General features: G+C 52.3%; 1 protein-coding gene across 2 annotated transcripts in view; it reads left to right on the top strand.

Moving 5' to 3' along the window:
• The first annotated feature begins 658 nt into the window (after window positions 1-658).
• Slc38a12 (solute carrier family 38 member 12) overlaps window positions 659-20988 on the top strand; it is a 54352-nt gene continuing 34022 nt past the window's right edge. The window contains exons 1-7 of one of the 2 annotated variants that reach the window (XM_021241121.2): window positions 659-766; window positions 7542-7663; window positions 10339-10420; window positions 10820-10916; window positions 11652-11732; window positions 15373-15472; window positions 15822-15927. In XM_021241121.2, the coding sequence (XP_021096780.1) occupies window positions 722-766; window positions 7542-7663; window positions 10339-10420; window positions 10820-10916; window positions 11652-11732; window positions 15373-15472; window positions 15822-15927 (633 nt within the window). In that variant the 5' untranslated portion in view covers window positions 659-721. Of the gene's footprint in view, window positions 767-7541; window positions 7664-10338; window positions 10421-10819; window positions 10917-11651; window positions 11733-15372; window positions 15473-15818; window positions 15928-20988 lie in introns of both variants that reach the window. The other variant, XM_004860600.4, reaches the window with a different exon arrangement.

Here is a 20988-nt window from a genome sequence, read left to right as displayed (position 1 = left end):
GCAGCGGCCCGGCGATCCCGAGCTAGCTGTGCTGCAGGTGCCAGGCCAGGTGGGACGGTGGGATGGGACGGAGTGGGGTGGCAGACTAGGAGCTCCCTCAGGAGAGAGGACGAAGGAGAGGCTCGGATAGGAGCTTTTGAGAAGAGAGGCAGATTTGAGAGTGAGGAATCGAAAAGCAGGGCAGATGACAGATGGGAGCTGAGGAGTAGAGGCCCCGTTAAAAAGGAGAGGCTTTGGGACGAGGAGTTGGGTTGGAGGGGCGACCTGGGAAGCCCCAGATCCCTACCATGAGGCCCAATTCCGTGAGCTGCCCTGTGTGGTGGTGAGCTCCCAGTTCCTGGAATTAAGTAGGCATAAGCACCTTAGAGTATGTAAAGGGGGTTGTGGTGGTGGGTGAGACTTAGCGGCTTTAGAAGCCCCTTATGTCACTTAGGATCGGAACAGCATCTATCCACAGAGCAGTGCCATGAACAGATTGGCCAGTTAAATGAAACTGCCCGGTTTCTCCCATTCTGCGAGACCCTTCCCTCTAGGCTGAGTCTTGAAGCCCAAAGTGTCTGTTATTGAAGTGCAAGGGAGAGGGGAATTGACTGCATATCTCCCATCCCCATATTGGTCTATCAGAAAGCTGAAGTCTATTCTCTTGCCTTAGGGACCTGCAGCGACCACCACCCCTGAACAGAAGCAGCCTTTGCTGACTACCCTTCCTCGATTTTTGAAGATGGCAGGTGAAATCACAGAGACTGGAGAACTCTATTCTCCCTATGTGAGTTTTCCTCCTGAAATCTGTTTTGCTCAGCACAATGCTTTTGGCCTGTACAGAAGCACACACCACTTCCTGTGGGTTATACTAGTGATTGTTTAAGAAGACCCTGATTGGCAGGGATGTCGCTCAGTGGTGTGGTGCCTGCCTGGCAAACACAGGTCCTGAGTTCAATTCCTGGTACCAGGACAAAAAAAAAAAAAGAAAGAAAGAAAGACCCTGATGAAGACAGTAGGAGCCCAATATAGCAAGCAGGAGCCACATTGCCTCTGTTCTAGCTCAGAATATTGAATTGGGTTTATTCCCTTTTTAGATGAGTATCAGAGATTGTCAAGCCCAACAAAATTACCTTGCTAACTCTTTATATTTATTGCTGGGCTACCACCACCACTTGCATATGGTGCAGCCCTTCAGATGGACAGTGATTGACAGTTGTTGACTTTGGGTTTTATTCATCTCAGCGATTTGAACATGCTTTGGTCTTCAGCTAACTTTTAAGTTGCACAACTTGTATGGCCTTGGATGGCGAAAGAGTCAGAGGCTTCAAGTTGTAGTTAGTTGGAGTCTGCAATTAGGACAGTTAGAATGATTGATACCTGTCATGAGTCTCTGCTACTCCTCACTCCCCCCCACACTCAGTCTTCTGTGTGTAAGGTCCACTGGTCATGGTAGTTACATCACAGAACCTCTTGCTTGGATCAGTAGCTGGCAGGTAATCACTTGAATAATCAGACGATTGGCTCTTGTTGCTACCAAGTATCCCAGGGAAAAGCAACATTCCTATAAGTAGCCAGGGCCTTCTTTCTAGAAATTACCTGCCTTAAGCTGCTGGCCTGCTTTACACACACCTTTCTACCCTGGGGACCTGTGCACTGTTTCTGCTCCTGTCACAGACACTAGCATTGCAGTGTGATGGATAAGGAAGCGTGTCTATGAACCAGAAGAAACCTTCCTCACTTCAGGGTCTTCCTGTTGGGCCTGCACCATTGGCATGCTGCCATACAGGAGCCTCCTTCACCTCTATAGTTTACCCAGGGAAGTCTTCTGTGAACCCTGGAATGGAATGAATAGTGTCCCTCTTGTATGTGGAATTATGTAATAGTTGCCAGTCTCCCATGTCAGCAGTGACATGGCCATGCCTAAAAGTCCCACACTTCCTGCTTTTTCTTACAGTGTCCTTAAACTTAGATGTAAGAAAATGAGTCATTTCTGTAACCGAGTTTTGGAAGGATTTAAGATGCCCCCATTTCTTGTTCGAGTCATCATTTCAAGTGTCAGCATGTGCCCATAGGAGACTGAGAAGTTAGGCCTACAAGCTTCTCTCTCTCTCTTTCTGTCTCTCTCTCTCTCTCTGTCTCTCTCTCACACATGCGCTAACATAGGTACTTGCTCTGTTGTATCACACTGGTCTTGAACTCACTAGGTAGCCCAGGCTGACCTCAAACTTGTGATCCTCCTGCCTCAGCCTCCTGAGCGCTGGGATTAACATGCGTACCACCATGCCCAGTCTACTGCTTTTTTCTTTTGCCTCCATTTCCTGTGTGCTTTATTTTATTCAGCGTCTTTCTTTGAGGGCCAGGACTGGACAGTTGCCATAAACAAGTGCTGTTTTCTCTTATCCTACGGTAAAGAGAGATGTAGGAGAAAGATGGGCAGTGGTGGGATGAGGTGGTGGTGACCAGGAGATAGTGGTCATCTCTATCTTTCAGGGAAGAAAACACCTTCTCTCCACCATCCTGGGAGGATGAGTCTTCATTCCCTGTAAGACCAAAAGAAGGGTTTGTCATCCACTGAGCCCAAATCAACTGTAGAACCACCTTGACTGCCAAAGCTGCTCTGAGACTCCTGTAGGCCTTGGCTCAGTGTGAGCAGAAGTCTGTCCTTGCTGCCTAGGGAAACCAGGATACTAGGCACATAGTTCATAAAACTATCAGCCCATGCTCATTCCCAAGACCTGGCCTCCTTTTAGCCCTGTATTGCCCATTCTTTTCCAATTGAGTTGAGTTGTGCTTTTCCAGTTCAGGGGTAGATTTGCTTTAGCTAAATTTCATTCTGGTTTAAAAAAAATTTTTTTTGAGACAAGGTGTGGCTATGTAGTTTAGGCTGGCCCTGAACTCACTATGCAGCCCAGGCTGGTCTTGAACTCCTAGTGATCCTCCTGCCTCAGCCTCCCAAGTGCCAGCATTACAGGCATGTGCCACCACACCCATCAGCTAGCTGATTCTTGCTGAAGGTTTTCGCTCTTGCATTTGAAGGAGAGGACCCTGATATCAGTCTTCAATCCAAGTCAGCTCTTGCACATCGTTGCTGCCTGTTTCCTTTGACAGTTGTCAGAGGGGAAGCCATTGAAAGGCACAGGTGACCACTGCCTCCTGCAAGTCATGGGTGATGCTGCTGGGGTGGAGGTGAGGCAGATGTCATGCTGCACTGAGGTCCCCAGAGCACAGAACACAGTCAGCAATCCTGGGAGTGGGCCTGCACCTCCTCCAGGTCTACCACTGAGAAGGGAGTTAGAGGAGGCTTGGTTTAACCTGCACATGTGGGCCTTGCCTTTGGAGGGTCTTATTCCTCTGCTTTATGCCCTCCTTCCTGGGAGGCTGGCCCTGTAGAATTGTCACATGGCCAGCAGAAGAGAACGTACCCTTCCTTTCCCTCCTTCCCCACAACTCCTCCTGACAGCCTGTGGCTCAGCTCAGAGCCGCTTCTCGCCTCCATTTGTCCGCTCCTTGTGACTGGTCTTTACTGATTACCTTTACTGACGGTAAAAAGGATGAATGCTTGCCAGGACTGCTGCTGAGGCCCTCAGAAGGCAGGGAAGTCCTGCTTTGTCTTGCAGGATTCCCTGAGCCCCTGCTAGGGGCACAGCACTTGCTTTGGAACTAAAATAAAGTAACTATCTGCGTTACTTTCCTCATTGCTAGGACAAAATATCTGACACCCACAACTTAAATGAGGAGAGGCTTATTTTTGGCTAACGGTTCATGGAGGTTTCAATCCATAGTCACATGGCTTCAAGGCATGCAGCATGGAAAGCAAGGATTGCTCATGGCCTGGCAGGCAGGAAGCAGAGAGAGAATTCTGGGGAGGAGGGAGGGAGAGAGACCCTTCCAGGCTACACCCCCAGCAACCCAGCTGCTTGAGCAGGTTTCACCTCCCAACGTCACATTTCGCTATAAGCTCATCAGTGGACAGGTGGCTGGTCCCCCCGGCCGCCACGATCCAGTCACCTCCCAAAAGCCCCACCTATGAGCACTTGAGGCTTTGGGGGACATCTAGATATAAACCATAATAGCAAAAGAGCAAGACAAACATAACTACCCACTTCTGCTCCTAACTGCCTAATTCACTCCTGTATAAAGTTGTTAAAGCTTCTTTTTTCACTGAGATTTATTTGAAGTCTCTGTCGGCACATGCATGTGTCATTACATCTCTATCTTCAGCAGCAGTTTTTCACTACAGAGAACCAAGCTATAGGAAGTTCAGAGGCCAGAAGGTCGGTTTGGGTCTGTTCTGTTAGTGTCATTCTTAAAACCCTCCAAAACATCAAACTCCCATGCTTACAAAAGGGCAGTGCAACCTGGGTGTGGTGATGCATACCTGTAATCACAGTACTCAGGAGGCTGAGGCAGGAGGATTGCTGAGAATTTAAGGCAGCCTGGGCTACATAATTCAAGGCCAGCCTGAACTACACAGGGAGACCCTGTCTCAAAAGAAAAAAATTAAAATAAAAAAGAGTTGCACAATCTGATTCCAGCCTCCTCCAGCCTCCTACTGCCTAGCTTCCCGTGCCTCAGCCACCCTGGCCTCCGGAAGGTTCTTCCCACATCCTCTCCTCATTTCCACCAGAGGTCTTTGTACCTGGAAGACTCTTCCTGGCCCCTTGCCTAGTCAGTGCCATCTTTCAGAATCCGACTTAAGGACCAGGGATTTAGCTCAGTGGTGCCACTGCCTGCCGTACAGGTCTTCCCTGGTACCACAAAAACCCAAAAAAACCAGAACCTGACTTAAATGTCCTTCCAAGCCCTTCCAAGTGTTTGCCCATTATTCTTTGTTGCAATGCCCTGATTCTTTTCTTCTTTAGGCTCCTCTCAAGCTGTACATGTTGTTTTGTTCTTGTGTCTCTCCTCCTGTGGATACAGCTCCAGCACGTCAGAGGTCATGGCCTAAGATGGGCCAGCCCGGGGCCTGGCCCACAGGAGCCTCTTGGTAGTCTGAATACATGCATGAGTGAGTGTCACTGAGCTGGCTAGACGATCTGTTCTAGCCTGGACACACTAGCCTCAAAGTGCCAGGCATAAAATGAACCCCAGCAAAAGTAAAAATTCATTTGCTGTCGACATTCACAGTCACTTGCACAAAGCCAGCACTTCCCATTCCGGAAGCCAACAATGGGCTGTCATGCCAAGGTCACCTGTGCAGTGCCTGGAGAAGTCAGTCGAGGTCCCATGTGGAGATTGTGTGACAGGCACCCTGAGAATATGGATTGAGAAGACCCAGGCCACTGCCACAGCCAGCGATTACTAGTTGGGCAAAGATGAATACACCAGTATCTGAAATCCAGGATAAGGTATAAGAAGCCTTACTGTTTCAAGGACTCAGAGGCGGAAAGCAAGCCAGGTATGGTGGTCACAGCTGTAATCCCAGCACTTGGGAGCCTGAGGCAGGAGGATCACCATGAGTTCAAAGCCAGCCTGGGCTCCATAGTGAGTTGAAGGCTAGCCTGAACTATGTAGCAAGACCCTATCTCAAAAAAGAAAAGTAGAAAGCAAGATGAATTTGGGAGCTGAGTGTGGTGGCTCACACTTGTAATCCCAGCACTCGGGAGGCTGTGGCAGGAGGATTGCCTCAAGTTTGAGGCCAACCTGGGCGACATAGTGAGTTCAAGGCCAGCATGGACTACATTGTGAGACCCTGTCTCAAAAAATCAAAAAAAAAAAAAAAAAATGAATTTGGGAGACTGGGAAAGGCTTTGTGGTGGAATTTGGCCCCAGAAGCTAAGTAGGAACCAAGGAGCTAGGAGAAAGCACAAGAGGGTTTGGTACCTGGTGCTGAGTATAAATGTACTGTCAATGGGGCTCTTTCCTCTGGTTAGGACGTCCGTCCACCCATTTGTCCAGCACCCAGCTGTCCAGTTGACACTTGCTGGGAAGCCTATCCCTGCTTAACCACTCCCCAACCACTTTCACCCCTCCCTCAGCCCAGGAGCCCATGGTGGTACTTGACAATCTCTGTCTTTTGTGTGTGTGTGTAATTATTTGCTTTCAATTTATTTATTTTTTTTTTTTTTTTCTGGTACCAGGGATCGAACTCAGGAGTGCTTGCAAGGCAGGCAGTGGCACCACTGAGCTAAATCCCCAGCCCAGCAATCTCTGTCTTATCTCTTTATGCTTAAAAAAAAATCTGACTGAGCCTGGGAAGATGGTTCTGATTTCTCTATTTCTGATCAATTTTCATACATAGATATCTTAGTCCCCACCCCCCATACTGGGAGTTGAACTCAGGACCTTGCGCTTGCCAGGTAGGCGTGGCACTGCTGAGCTTCATCCCCAGCCAGAGCCATCTCTCTCTCTTTTTTTTTTTTTTTAATGGTACCTGGGATCAAACTCAGGACCTTGCGCTTGTGAGGCAGGTGCAGTACCACTGAGCTCAATCCCCGGCCCCCAGGCCAGAGCTATCTCAGAAAATCTTAAAAATAGATATAGGAAGGTACATCTTTTTAAGAGGGAGAAGTGACAATGAGAATTGAACGGGGTTCCTAGAGATGCGATGTTTGTGTTGGTTTGTTTGAGACACTCACTGTGTACCTCCCGGCTGGCCTCAAACTCAAGGCAATCCTCGTGCCTCAGCCTCCCAAGTGCTGGGATTACAGGGACTGGGAAATGAAAGCAGAGGAGATAGCGTAGCTCCTCGATGAGTGCGGTATAGGGAAAGTGAGATGAGTCATGTTTTAAAGACGTCAAGAAAGTCTGTAGGCCAAGGGGAAGAGCCAGTGGGAAGAGAGGATTCCAGGCCGGGATGAGCCGAGAAGCTGAGATGCTACCTTGGCCTCAGCAAGGAGGAGCAACATGTTCCTCAAAGGCGGGCAGGGAAGAGATAGGCCCTGCGATCTTTTGAGTCAGGAAGGAGTGGGCCTTTGGGAACACATGCCACATGGCCTCGTTCCCCTGCACAAAGCAGGAAAGGGAGAGAGAGATGGGTCATGGGTCCGAGAGCTGTTGCTGTGGGAAACACCAGAAGAAATAAGGAAAATCTGCTGCTGCCAGACTTGAGGGAAAGGAACCTCTCCTTTGTTGTGTAGGACCTATTGTGATTTCAAGGAAACACCTCCAGGAGCCTTTAGCAGCTTGGCTCAGGATGCAGAGGAGAGTGTCCAGCTGGCCGAGTGCTGGCTAAAATGACAGCAAGAGTAGAGATGAAACTCGCTCAGGCTGGGCATGGTGGCACACTCCTGTAATCTCAGCACTCGGGAGGCTGAGGCAGGGGGATCACTGCAAGTTCAAGGCCAGCCTGAACCACATAGCGAGACTATGTCTCAAAGATAAACAAACTGTTGCTCAGATACATTCTGAAAAGATCTGATGGACCATGGGGGTTTTGTCCTTGGGGTGTTAAACTTCTGGCTCCCTGACACCTGGGAACAGAGCTGGCTCCTCAGGACCCAGTATCCCTCTCCCTTCTTGCCTGCCTCCTGTCTGCAGCCTGGGAAGGCTGATGATCCTCGGGGGCCATTTGGGAAGAGTCTAACGCCTGGGCTTGACTGTCACCCCTGTGGTTCCAGGTGGGCCTGGTGTACATGTTCAACCTCATTGTGGGCACAGGCGCACTCACCATGCCCAAGGCCTTTGCCACCGCCGGCTGGCTCGTCAGTCTCATCCTCCTGGTGTTCCTGGGCTTGATGAGGTAAGAGCTGCAGGAGGCTGTCCCGGGCCTGGGCTGGAGCAGGAGAGTGGCTGCCCAGGGTGCCTGAACGTCCCTCAGTTAACAGGAAGGCGGTTTCAGGGTGGGAAGCAGCTGTCTACCTGTAGCTGAGTCCTGAGCAGGGTGGCCTGGAGAGAGGAAGGACAAAGGTCTCTCAGGTGCCTCCTGGGTATGGAGCAGTTGCACAGCCTAATGAGTTAAAAGTTGACAGGCCGGGGATTTAGCTCAGTGTTGCCGCCGCCTGCCGCGTAAGCGCAAGGTCCTAAGTCCGATCCTTGGTACCAAAAAACAAAAGTTGAGACACCAGACTAGCTTGGAAAAGTCTCATGCATTCCGCAGCCTGCCCGTCCTCTTCTATACTTTGTTACTGTTGCCATAACTGTTACTCTCTCAGAAAATACCAGCTAGCCACAGAAAAGGCATCCCACGCACATTAAGGTGACCTGGAAAACAGGTGTGAAACTCAGAATTTGCTTAAGATAATTCACCATGGGCCAGGGATTTAGCTCAGTGGTTCCGTTGCTTGCCTTGCAAGCACAAGGACCCGAGTTCGATCCCTGGTACCAAAAAAAAAAAAAAAAGATAATTCACCAAGAAAGCGACGAATAGGCAAGGTACTCACTTTTCGGTCAGTTAAGTGACCTGCCTTGTTCTTCTCAGGCCTTCAGGGCGCCTGCTCCACCAGCCAGGTGTGTGGGAACCCCAGCTGGGGCTTGAGAGTGTGCAGAGTCCACCTGAGGTGTTCTTGGGGACCCCGCTTGCAGTCTGAAGTCATTTCGCAAGAGGCCCAGGCTGCTAAGGGATTTAGGACTGAGCATGGCTAGGCGTCCACATAAAAGGAGGTGGGAAGGAGTACTTGGGGAGGCCCCCCCCAAAGAGCATGTCTCTGAGAAGTGACACCCCATCTCTCCACAGCAGGCACCATTCTCTGTGTGGGAAATAGAGACCCCAGCCCTCACAGGCTTGGCCGTAACTCACGGGGCAGACTGGGTAGCGATGATGATAAGTGTTTACACTGCAGAGGAATGAATGGTGTGGAAAAATGGCAAAGCCCAGCAGGGTGAGGGGGGGTCGGGGACTGCAGGTTTAAATAGGGGTCACGGAGGCCAGCACTAAAGCCCAGGTTTGAAGGAGGAGGGAGAAGGCACTGTGGGAAGAATGAAGCAGAACTGAGTAGTTGAAGCACACTGAGACCCAGAACCCCAAAGGGATAGAAAAGGGTCCAGGTTTTTCGGTTTCTTTATGCTTCTCTTTTGGGGAGTTCTGAGATGAACCTCGGAGTACTACTGGCTCGTCACGCACTTCAAGCTCTGGCTGGCAGGAGCTGTAGAAGTCCTTGTCCTAACGTTACTCTGTCCCCTTCGAAGGACCTGCAGCACAGGCAGCCGTCTAAATGGGAACTGATTATTGGGGGACATGCCCCCTCTTTGCTAAACCCATTTATGTTTGAGCATGATCAATGAATTGGCTTTGTACAACCTTGAGAAGTCTCTTTATGCCTTAATTAAGATTGATTTTAGTTTCACTTTCAAAAAGAAGAGAAATTGTAAAGCTCTTAAAATGGTCAGTTAGGCAAGATAATGGGAAACCTTTCTCCGAGGTGCTGAGGCCATGGGAATGGGAGCCCCAAAGCCTGGCTGCCCCTCCCTCCTGGCTCACCGAGGTAAAGGGATGTGGGAGGTGCTCTCGGCCCTGCAGCTCCTCTGCCACCAGCTGCCCGCCTGCAAGGCTGAGCGGTCACAGCCCTCTGTCCCCAGCCCCTGACCACACAGGGCCAGAGCCAGACCCGCCCTAAGTTTGCCCTAAGTTACTGAGTTGCAAAGAAGGATTCACGCCTCAGGTTTTACCCACCGGATGCAGGATGCACCCTGCATCCCCTGTTAACAAGAACACTCCAGTGTGCTCCAGTGCCCACCTAGGCTCTGAGTTTCTGTAAGTGGCAAAGAAGAGATGATTTCTCTGCTATACTCTGACTTCTTGGTGAGTGTCTGCCACTTCCGCCCAGAACCCCTTTAGATGCAGACCATTGGGCCGGGGATTTAGCTCAGTGGTTCCGCCGCCTGCCTCGCAAGCACAAGGTCCTGAGTTCGATCCCCCATACCAAAAGAAAAAAAAAAAAAAGATAGATGCAGGCCATAGTAGTGAAAGCTTATTTCAATATTAGCCAGATGATTCCAAGAGTAAAAAGGGGTGGATTCTCGTGCCGCACTTTAACCTCTTGCACCTGTGTATGTAATTAGGTGCTAACTGCTCATCTGTGACGTCGTCGCAAGGAGAGGTAAAGCTGCCTGCTGTGCCTCCAGCTCTGAGTACCCCTCTGTGCATCCTCCTCCCCCCAACTCCGATTTACCATCTGCCCCAGCAGGCCCCTTGCAGGTGTGCGTGCCACGTTGGCCCCCCAGCATCACCTCCACCTCAGCCCCTACTCTCTCGAGTGAACCCCCTCCCTCCCATCACTTAGTTCCTGCCCCCTTGCCTAGGCATCAGAAATGCTACTGAAGCAAGCAGATGGGTGTCCGGTGTGCACATGCACATTTTTGACCAGGAAAGACCCAGCTCAGAATGGCTCAGAGAGGCCACTGTGAGCCTGCTGGTTGGGTCACTGTGTACCTTCTTGACCTCCTCCCTGTCGTTAGCATTCCGCTCTCCCCCCTCAGCTTCGTGACCACTACCTTTGTAGTGGAGGCCATGGCCGCAGCCAATGCACAGCTCCGCTGGAAGAGAATGGAAACCCACAAGGTATGTGTGTTGCCTCCTCCCCAGGCCTCTCCTCAGTTGTATGCCCAAGAGACAGCAGCAGCCCGCTCTTCTCCCAGTGAGGAACCCGGTCCCAAGCCCCAGAGCTGCAGCCTAATAACCATGCAAAGGCAAGAGCGCAGCGTCTGCTGCCTTAGCCTTACAGCGTTGGTCCCTCACAGTCATTCTGAAGCTCTGTCCCCAAGAACTATGTATGGTATATCTTCACCTTCTAATGTGACAGTGAGGATGTGTGAAAGTTCCCAATCAGATACCTTCTGGAAAGAGAGAACAAAGGAAGTACATTCCCCGTTGTTGCCTGGGGTTTCTTTAGCGCTACATACTCATCCTTTTACCTTGTCTTTCCTCTTCCTCCTCATCCATCCCAACACCTCCTCCCAGGAGGAGGAAGATGACGACTCCTCCACAGCCTCAGACAGTGATGTTCTCACTCAGGACAGCTATGTGAAGGCAGAGAAGCAGCCCATCCTGTCTGTGCGTAAGTCTTGGGATTCTGGGCAGGCCCCATGCTCCCCTGCTTCACAGGGCTCGATTGGGTGGAGAGGGCCCTGGGGATTCTCCCCCACAGACCTCCTCTGCTGTTTCCTGCCTCAGGCTGGTTCCTAGGAAGGCACCACGGTACAGTAAGCAGAGCACAGACTTTGGCTCTACCTCTTCCTGACGTTTGCAGCTTGGCACAGTATTTGAGCCCTGTGCCTCGTGCCTGCTGGGAGCCTGAGTGAATAGGAGTCTCTGGCTCCAGCTTCCCACCTCACCCCTTGTGCACAGGCTCTTGCCGCACCATCTCATCCCCACTCCCACCGGCCAGAGCCGAGAGTCCTCCTTCTCCCTCTGACCCCATGAGGTGCATCCCTGAACTCAAAAATACAGACATGAGGCCGGGGATTTAGCTCAGTGGTTTCACCGCCTTCTGCGCATGCATGAGGACCCGCGTTTGCTTCCCCGGTACCAAAATACAGACATGAGGCTCGGAGTGTGCCTCAGTGGTAGGACTCTTGCCTATAATACGCAAAGCTCTGGGTTCCACCCCAGTAGTGGTGGGGGGAACACGACTTATAAGCTGCGTCAAGCAGGAAACATTAGGAAAAGTTTTTCTCGAGTTTGAGATGCTTGGGGATTTCCTTATCCCGGAGACTTCACTGAGCTCAGTGACCCCTCATGGAGCTCTTCCAATGGAGAACCACCACCCTGCCTTGTCCTCTTGGCTCTACAGAGAGACGTGTACCTCCCAACCTGTTTGAAATCACAGACCGGGTGGAAATGGGACAGATGGCCTCCATGTTCTTCAATAAAGGTAACAGCTCCTTTGGGGTGTTGGGTGGGGCATAGAGAAAGTCCTTCGCTGCAGACCTGGACCTTCTAATGAAGACTCCACCTTGACTAGGGATGGGTTAGGCCATGGGGTGGAACAGATTGTTCGCTTGCTGCAAGACACCTGAGCGGACACCTTGTCAAGAGGCTCCCTGTCCTGCTTCCAGCTGTTTACATAAATTCCTGCCTGTCCCATCAACTCGAACAAAGAAGCAACTACCCTAATGGAGGTCAGGAATCCTCAGCAGCTTTCCAACAAAGAAAGCTGGTGGAGGAGGCCACCTGGTAGTTTTGTGGTTCTTGTTTGCTCTACTGTGTTGTTTGGTTTGGTTTGGTTTTTTGGGCCAGGGTCTCGCTGCATAGCCCAGCCTGGCCTCGAACATGCAGCAGTCCTCCTACCTCAGCCTCCCAAGTGCTAGGATTACAGACGTGCTCTCCATTGCATCTTCTGATTTGTAGCCTCTTTTGTCTGGGACAACACCCTCTGGCAGGAGGATCTGCCACATGCTTGCCTGGGCCTGTCCTCCAGGTGGCCAGCAGAGGGCGCTCAGAGCCCATGCCCGGGTTGCCCTGGAGGGAAGAGGTGCTGTGCTCCCCTCCCAGCTGCCTGCTCCTCAGGGGTACTTGGCTACGCACTCGTGCCGGGATCCATCCAACTCCAGCAGTATACCTCTTGAGCTCTGAGAAGAAGAGCTATTGAAAGAGTTTCGTTTTTAAGGTAAACCTGTACATTTCCACTTCCGTGAGAGTCAGGCGCAGTCTCAGTAAGTCCCTCACCTTTGCAGCTGTCTTGGAAGATTTTCTCTCTGTGGAAGCCTCTGGAGTGGGGCGGCTCCATCCGGCCTGTCTAGAGTAGAGTAAGGACCATAGAATGGGGTCTTCTTGACTGCTCCTCGGGACACTCAGCACTCGCTTTATCAGGGGCAGTGCAGCTTGACAGTGTGTCCGGGAGGCGGTGATTATCCGCACAAATTTGCCCAAGGCCTGGATCCAGCCTGGCTTCTGGATGGGCCTCCGAGAGGGTTCCCAGAATTCATCAAAACCTATTTGGCCGTGTCCAACCCACTTCTGTGCTCTTCCTTTGTTCCATTTCTGTCCCTCTCCATCGCACCAATCTGAGAAAGCCTCACCATTCCCCCCTGGCAGTCACAGTCCTCTTCCAAACGGAAGCTTTCAAAGTAAAATGCACATCAGAGGGAGAATGTGTATCTTTCTAAGCCTCCTCTCTCATTTTCATGTTCTGCATCTGCCCCCATTTCTGTAAGAATTCTAGGAATGAGTGGCTCATTTTGTTACCCCCCTCCCCACAGTAGATCAGACTTTCCCTTTACCTACGTCTAACAGAAAGCACCATGCTGGTGGGGAGGCAGCCCCATGCCCAGAGGAGCCCCCTTACCATCTCCTGCAGGTGTCAAGCTCGGCACTGTTGGCGATGGGCCAATGACTGTGTCACGGGGACCTGTCCTGGGCATTGCCGATGTTCAGCAGCATCCTAGGCATCTAGGTGCTCAGAGTACCTCCCAGCTGTGACAGTCAACACTGTCTCCAGATAGATGTCCCCAGTGGGCCGTGGGGTACACAATCACCCCTACTCTTCTCTATTCATAGCTCACAGACTGTTCCGTTGTCACCCTCACCTTTGGCAGGGCTGCCACCCTCCCCAGTGCTCCCTCGGGGTCTCCACTCATTTATCGTGATTCAAAACGCCAGGCCTCATCATTGATGTCCTCTGAGGAAGCTCATTGATCCTCCCACTTTGTGTCTAGTAATGAAATTTTATTGATCAGAGAGAGCCCATGGCAGTTTATAAACAGCCAGAAAACTGCCAGCACAGAGCTGCTGGCGGGAAAGGGGCAGGGAGGGCACAGTGCCTCTTTCCTGAGAACATTGGTGTCAGAGCAGAAAGGCAAGCTGAAATGGGCTGTGGGTGTAAGTGACAGGCAGCCCCAGTGGCCACTGAGTTTGGAAGTCAGGGCCATCTCTGACATGTCAGGGAAGGACATGCCAACTGGTGTGTTCAAAAGCAGGTGCCAGACCTTAAATGGGTCCTTTAAAAACTTGTGTCTGCAAAGCCGGAGATTTAGCTCAGTGGTGCCTACCCTGCCTCGAAAGTACAAGGTCCTGAGTTCAATCCCCAGTACTGCAAAAAAAAAAAAAAAAAAAACACGTGTGTGTGCAGCCAGATGTGGTGGTGCAGGCCTGTAATCCCAACACTCTGGGAGACTGAAGCAGAAGAATTATACGTTTAAGCATCTGAGTCCAACCTGGGCAACTCAGCAACTTAGTAAGACCCTGTCTCCAAAGGAGGCAGTGGACAAGTGTAGCTCAGTGTAAAGGCCTTAGGTAACCCCAATCCCCAGTATCCCTCCCCCGCAAAATGTGTGTTTTGCTGTTGTTTTTCCCCTCGATTTGTAGGAACAGAGCTGACCTTACATAGCCGAGGAGTAACATGTCCTAGGCTTTTCCCTGGGGACACTGCAGGTTCTTTTGAGCCACCAGGATTAGAAGGGAATTGTCACTTCATTTTTTTTTTTTTTCTCGTTCTTCAAGAAGCCAGCAGCTTGAGACTGGTGACATCAAAAACCTGAGCAATTAGCCTGAGCCTGTTTGAGACTGGTGGTCAAGGACCATACGGATTGTATGTTATAGAGCCCTGACTGCTTTCTCCAGGGCTTCTGCCCCTGATGGGGGGGGGGGGGTACTGGAGATCAAACTCGGGTCCTTGCGCTTGTGCAGCAGGCGGCAAAACCACTGAGCTAAATCCTCAGCCCTCTGCCCCCGATTTTTACAGCTGGAATTATATGTGGAAGGTAACATGGGTGGAATTCTTTTCACCGTACAAGATAAGACATGTCAGGGACTTGCCAGGATTGAGAAAGAAATCTGATGAGATTAAGACGAGAGCCCTGCATTCCCAACTTCTGGTTCAGGCTCCTTCTGCAGTGAGGGGGGCACCAATGTCAGGCACCTTCCAGAGTCAGCCCTACCCCCTGCAAGAAGGAAAGGGAGCCTGCGGTGACCCCGGTCTCCCCCAGTACATCAGCATCACCGGGCCACCCGGTGCTGGCTGATTGATCAGATTCAGAAAGAGGCACCAGGTCTTTGGAAATGCAGGGCTTTCCATGCCCTCAATTTCGGCTTTGGAGAACTGGACCATTTTCCATCGACTTCTGTGTGCTTTGACTCTTCAGTGGTGGTCGCTTGTCCTAGAGCTGGGTGGGCTGCAGAGGAGACCCTGGCCCCGTGCACTAGGGGGTTCATTCTCCTGACTCAGGACGTCTCCTCCCCGGCCCCGCTGGCCTGTCCCCAGCACGAAGGACCTGAGGCCAGCGATTCCTCTGGGGCAGCCATTCCTCACACTCCTTGCCCTGGTCCAGATTCAGAATCCTCACATGCCTGGGCCTCACAGAGCCCTCCCAGTGCAGGTGCCCAGCTGATGTGTCTCCTAGCTATGGTGTAGCCAGCCAGATCAACAAACAGGACTTGGGGGTCATTTTTCCACTTTTTGTAGGAAGTAAATTGCTTGGGAGCTAAAAGGTACAGAAGAGGTAGACATTTAGTCGTCAGGAAGAAATGCTGCCATCTCTCTCTGGCTCCCTGACAGGTGGCTTTGTTGTTTTCAGTGGGGGTCAACTTGTTCTATTTCTGCATCATCATTTACCTGTATGGGGACCTGGCCATCTATGCTGCAGCTGTGCCCTTTTCCCTCATGCAGGTGACCTGGTGAGTATCCCCATCAGCCCACTGGGCCTCTCCAGCCAGCCATGGCGGTAGCCATCAGAGAAGCTCAGTGCCAAGCAAGTCCATGGCACCTGAAAAGGATAGATCCCTGAGGCCCTGCACGCCCTCTGTCCCTGGGAGACACACTCTGCACTGCTATCCCCACCCTGCCCCTTTGGGAAAATGGTTCAGATTCCACCAAGGGCCCCTGAGTCTTTGGGGACAAGTGGGGCAAATGCTAAAAGATGGTTTACGAAAAGTCAGATTATGGAGTGGGGGAGTGTCTGTCTCATCCCAAAACAAGGGTGGGGAGGGCAAACCGAACCTGGGCCTGGTGTTATTCTCCCAGCAGTGCCTCTGGCAACGACTCCTGCAGCATGGAGGCAGACACCAAGCACAACGACACTGACCGGTGCTGGGGTCCCCTGCGCCGAGTGGACGCCTACCGCATCTACCTGGTGAGTGTCCTCGCCCAGCCTGAGGTGCTAGGGCTGTCCTGAGTGGCTGAGGGCTCTGAACCACCTTCCCTTCTGGGAGAACACCGAGAGGAAGCACCTACACATCTCTGTACTGCAGCTAAACTGTAGTCTAGGCTTCAGCATAAAATGGATCATGTCACTTAAGACTCCAGCCCGAGTGTCCTGAGGACCAGGCCTCAAGTCAGACGTGGTTTAGAGTTGTCATCCGGGTCCCTGGCAGCTCCAGGGCCATGTGAACTGTCACGGACTTAGCTCGGGGTTTGAGGGCTGCTCTTCAAAAAGCGCTTTGAGAGTCTCAGATCTCACACTCCGGGCTTTCCATGCTTTGATCTTACCCTGCACCAGCCTGGAGCAGAGCACACGGGTCGAAGCTGGGTCTCCTGAATGGGTGTGCAGGACTGATCTGTCTCACAGTTGACCCTGACCAGTCAGGCTCTTCAGACAGGGAAGGCACGGTGCAGCCATCTTCCTGTCTGCTTGCCTCCCTGTGGACAGAGGAAGAAGATGAATCTCCAGGCTCATTTTTGATTGCTTTGGGCCATGGTGGAGTGGGGGGTGGAACTGAACGTTGTGCCAGTCAGGCCTCTGGTAATAAGACACGGACCAGAGGCAGCTATTTATCTCTGCCTGCTTCGTGGGCGGGGCTCACAAATGTTTCCCTTCCGCTTTTGCAGCATCTGTTAATATTTTCTGCTCCCCTTGGCTCTCCTCAGCCCTGGCACAAATTCAGGTGTGCTAGGTTGACCACAGTTTGCCATGTGGGCACTTAGCTGATTCGAAGGGGGAGGCAGGGGCCAGGAGGGAGCCCAGCCTTTCAGGAGCTGGCCTCTCCACTCCGTCATCCCTATCCTGGCAGAGACTTCCACAAGCCCTGTCAGCTGTGTTATTTGGGTCCAGATTTGTTAACCCCAAAGACCACCGGATGGTTTTTTTATGCGCCCCCAGTCCGGACTTACAACCCTATGAAAGGAGCCTTGTGGCATAGACCACAGGAGCGATGTCTTGTCCGCATTTAGGAGCAGTTGGCAGTGGTCTGTGTTTCCCTCTTGCACATCCAGCCACAGCTGAGCATTTGTCTTGTCTTAGAATTAGGTCTCTGACCCTCCCATGGCAGGTCTGGTGGGAATGTGGCACAGCTCAGACTGTCCGGTGCCCTGCTCCACCCACCCCCCAGCCTGGATGGTGGCACAGGAACCGGCATGGCAGCCAGGAGAGCGGAGGGACGGAGGCCTTGTTGACCTCTTAGCATTTCAACACACTATGATTGGTGGAATTACTCAGGGTATCTGTAAGTGTAAGGCCCTCCCAGATCTCTCCCCTTCATTGTGGCAGGGGGAGGAGAGGGAGGGAGGAATCTGAGAGGGTCCAGAGAGGAGCAGCAACAGCTGCAGAGTCACTCCAGGGTCTTTTCGGGGAAACCCCCGGAGTCTGCAGCCCCTGCCTGGCACACTCCCCCAACTGCCAGCAGAATGGAGACCAAGCACTGCAAGAATCGGCTGCTGTCATTTGCTTGGGAAATTATTCAGCAGCATTATTATTGCCTTGTTAAATTGTGCCTTCACTTATTCCTATAAACCTTCCTCGTGATGGAAGCCTCCCTCCCCCGTCTCAGTAATTCTGACCAAACAGGAGGAAGCCCTCAGGAAGGCAGACGGGCATTAATTACTGCCTTCATCTCCCAGATATTGCATGTATAACTCATGGAACTAATTGTCCTAATGCCTGCAAACACTCCAGACCTGAGAGTGATCTGGAGCTGCAGAAAAGGAGCAAGAAGGCTTCTCTTCAGGCCATTGCTCCCCTCACCCCTTTGCCGCCCTCACCCCTTTCCATTGTGGGGCTTCTGTCTGCATTTCCAAAGTTGCTTTACAGTTTTGCATGTGGCTTCCAGGGTCTGTGGTCTTGCAGAACCCCAGGGCCTCCTGACCCCAAATGCCCGTGCTTTCGTCTCTCTGAAGCCCCGCCCTCCTTTAGTGACTTGGGGGAGGGGCAAGGCTGCAGGTTTCCTTCCGACTGGAGCCCTCTTGCAGGTCTGGTCTCCTCCCAAGTCCAGGGAGCTGGATTCCAGCAAGTGGCCTCTTCGGATCCCAGGAGGGGCACCCTTTCTCCTTGCCCCTGGTGATTCAGGTTCAGATCACCCATCTCTTGTAGCAACTCCATGGTGGCCCTCACCACCAGCTGTTTCTGATTTTGCCAGTGGCTGGGCTCTGTTCAAATGTTCCAGGCACAGAGCAGGGTGCAGGTGGGGTGGATTTAAGCACATTCCCACCCCCTGCACAGATCATCTCTTGGTCTCAGGTGAATGATGCCCCTACGCGGCCTGCATTTTTAGAAGGGCTTAGTAATAACCATGTCTTCATTGCTATTCTGGCACAGTATGTTCTGTAGAATAAAGATACAGGCTTTTATATTGTGGCTTAATTTTCAGAAAGTCCTGTGGAAACCTTCTCTTCTGTTTCTTCCCAGGAAAGCTCCTGAGAAGCACATACAGAATAAGAATCTCTGAGATACTAACATCTCTGAGGCCAGCCTGTGTATAGCATCATGATTACATCTAGGAAAGGAGCTTTCTCCACCAGTAGCTACCAGTTGCCTCCCTGTGCCCTTGACCTCAACGAATGGAAAATTCCTCTTCCTCCTTGCCCCACGTCCTCGACCCCTGTCCACATCCTGTGACTCCCAGCGCAGCTGGTATGAGTCAGTTCCTCCTTCCTGTGGTAGCCACAGAGCAGGGTGCTGTGGGCAGAGGCTTCCCTGAATCGCTTGCTGCTTCACATGAGCTCTCAGGTGTCCCCACAGCTGGAGCCAACAGTGACCCGGCCCTTCGATTGGGGCCCATGAGGGTTATCAGGATCCACTTTCACCTGACCTTGCATCCTTGGGGTCCTTTGAAGAATGAAATGGGAAAGTGTCGGGCACCCCAGCTCTTTCAAATGTGTAACATTGCCTCCAAGCTGAGGAGCATCTTGGGATTCTTTCCACAAAGCTTCTCTGGTTTTGCTAGGGACAGTCAGAATTGGGCACTTCGTTCCTTCCTGTGCTACACTGCAAAGGAGCCAGGGACCCCTGGTGGGGTGGTGGTGCTGGGTGCTGCTCTCTTATCACCCTTTCTCATTCCCATAGCACCTCTCAGCCCATCATTCCATCCCTGTGCAGGATCCTTCCCTCCTCCCAGAGGGTGTCAGAGGGAAGACCTGAGAGGACACGGGGACTCCCTGCATGCTGAAAGCTTTTCACTGTTCAGAAAGGGGGCAGCATCCGCCACTTACAGGTGAGCAGATGCTGCTGGGTCACAGGCAGCCCAGCAGGCACCGGCCCAACAGAGCACAGAGCACAGATGGTGCAGCTGAGCTTATCCTGGCTGGAGACCCAGCCACAAACTGACCGCATTGAGCAGGGGGCCCCTTGTCGGCTGCTTTGGAATAGGACAAGGTCACCCTGTTTGCTTCCCTGCCTTGGACTCAGGAGTTGGAGCACAGGTGACTCTGAAGAGAGATCCAGTCTCTAGGTACCGTGCTACTCTCTCTCCTGCTTTCGCTTCACACACCCCCATTAAAAAGGTGGGAGGGCTGGCCACTTCCTAGTGGTGTAGGTTGCCCTGAGGCTCAGGCTCTGTGGTCTCACTCCATCAAAAGACCGTGTTTCCTGATTCCCCCTTGGCTCCCAACTCTGCAACACTTAAAACGGCATGCAGCCCCCTTCATGAACTGAATGGCTTCTTTCTAAGGGGAAAGTACCCTCTTGGTGAGGGGGTGTGGGAAGGAGCAGCATACCCCCATGGCTGTGCCCAGAACCAAACACACCTCCCCGCCTAGGTTCCTCGCATGTCATCACAGCTTGTTACTAGTAACTCGCTCGTTTCTGGTGTAGGTCTTCCAGCCACTCAGTATAGTGTGTGGCACCATCTCATCCTACAGCAGAGAAAACAGACTTGGAGATGATGGCTCCCTGATGGTCCCTGAGCTGGAGCAGAAGCCCAGTCTTCTTGCCTTGCAGACGGACTTGCTGGGCTCGCCTAACACCCAGGTCCACGCACTCCACTCGTAGGGTGGCCCTGGCTACGGCACACAGGTTGGGGGTGGGGAGCACCCGTTTGTCCGCCCTTGGAGCCTGGCCTTTGTGGGGGGTTGAGGTGACACCACCCCAGTGTGTGTCCAGCAAGCGGTCTGTCCTTGCGCGTCCCACCCGCCGACTGGCATGTCTTTCTTGTCACCACGTACTTCCAGTACCTCTCTTAGGTAGGGTTGGAATTGAGTGTTCTTCCCGAGGACATTTCCTTCTCCCCCACTTTGGTCTCTGTACTTTCAGCATCAGCTACTGTGCCCCGGGGCTGTGGCATCTGCTAATAAGTGGGTCACCGCTGCCATCACTTGAATATTTCTTCTTACCTCGTCTGGGGCAGGAGGTGGCCTAGAGCCCTTCAGGACCAGCGAGGAGGGAAAATTAAGGTGAAGCAACAAGTCTCGGGAGCAGCAGTGACCTCAGGACGCGGGCAGGGTCATGTGTCGCACACCCGGGTTGTTTGCTCCCGGGTTGGTGCCCCCAGAGCACAGCCGCAGGAGAAGACAGGTGACTGCTGCCCCGATTTGTGCAGGTTCAGAACCTGGATGGCAGTGGGACATGGCAAGGTAGGACAGGGGCACCCTCAGGAGGACTCGGCAAAGGAGCTGCCTGTGGAGGAGTTGGAGGGGTGGGGGATCCTGCTGGAAACCGAGAGAGTGGAGATCAGGCTGGAGATCAGGCAGTCTGGCGAGCGCTTCCTTTCTCCCGTCCGACCCCCGTGAGTTAGGACTGAGTCCAGCTCCAACCCAGAACAAGTCAGGAGGGCATTCCTGGTGCCTGGAGTGGGGAGGATGTTACAGGATCTGGGGCCTGTGAGTGACACCTTAAAAGTTGGTAACTTTGGGGACTCACTACCAGGGACGCTCATCTTCTATCCTTTTCTTCTCCTTCCCAGCATGCCTCTGAGGCTTTGGGAAGTAGGGTTTGTTGTACTGTTCCCCAGTTAGGGTGCCTGTCACGACCAGCATCCCCCAAGGT

Source organism: Heterocephalus glaber, unplaced genomic scaffold (assembly GCF_053883595.1).
Source record: "Heterocephalus glaber isolate CG9 unplaced genomic scaffold, H.glaber_assembly_v1.0 deba00000937, whole genome shotgun sequence".
In the NCBI taxonomy this organism is placed as follows: domain Eukaryota; kingdom Metazoa; phylum Chordata; class Mammalia; order Rodentia; family Bathyergidae; genus Heterocephalus; species Heterocephalus glaber.
This window is presented reverse-complemented; position numbering and strand designations above follow the sequence as displayed.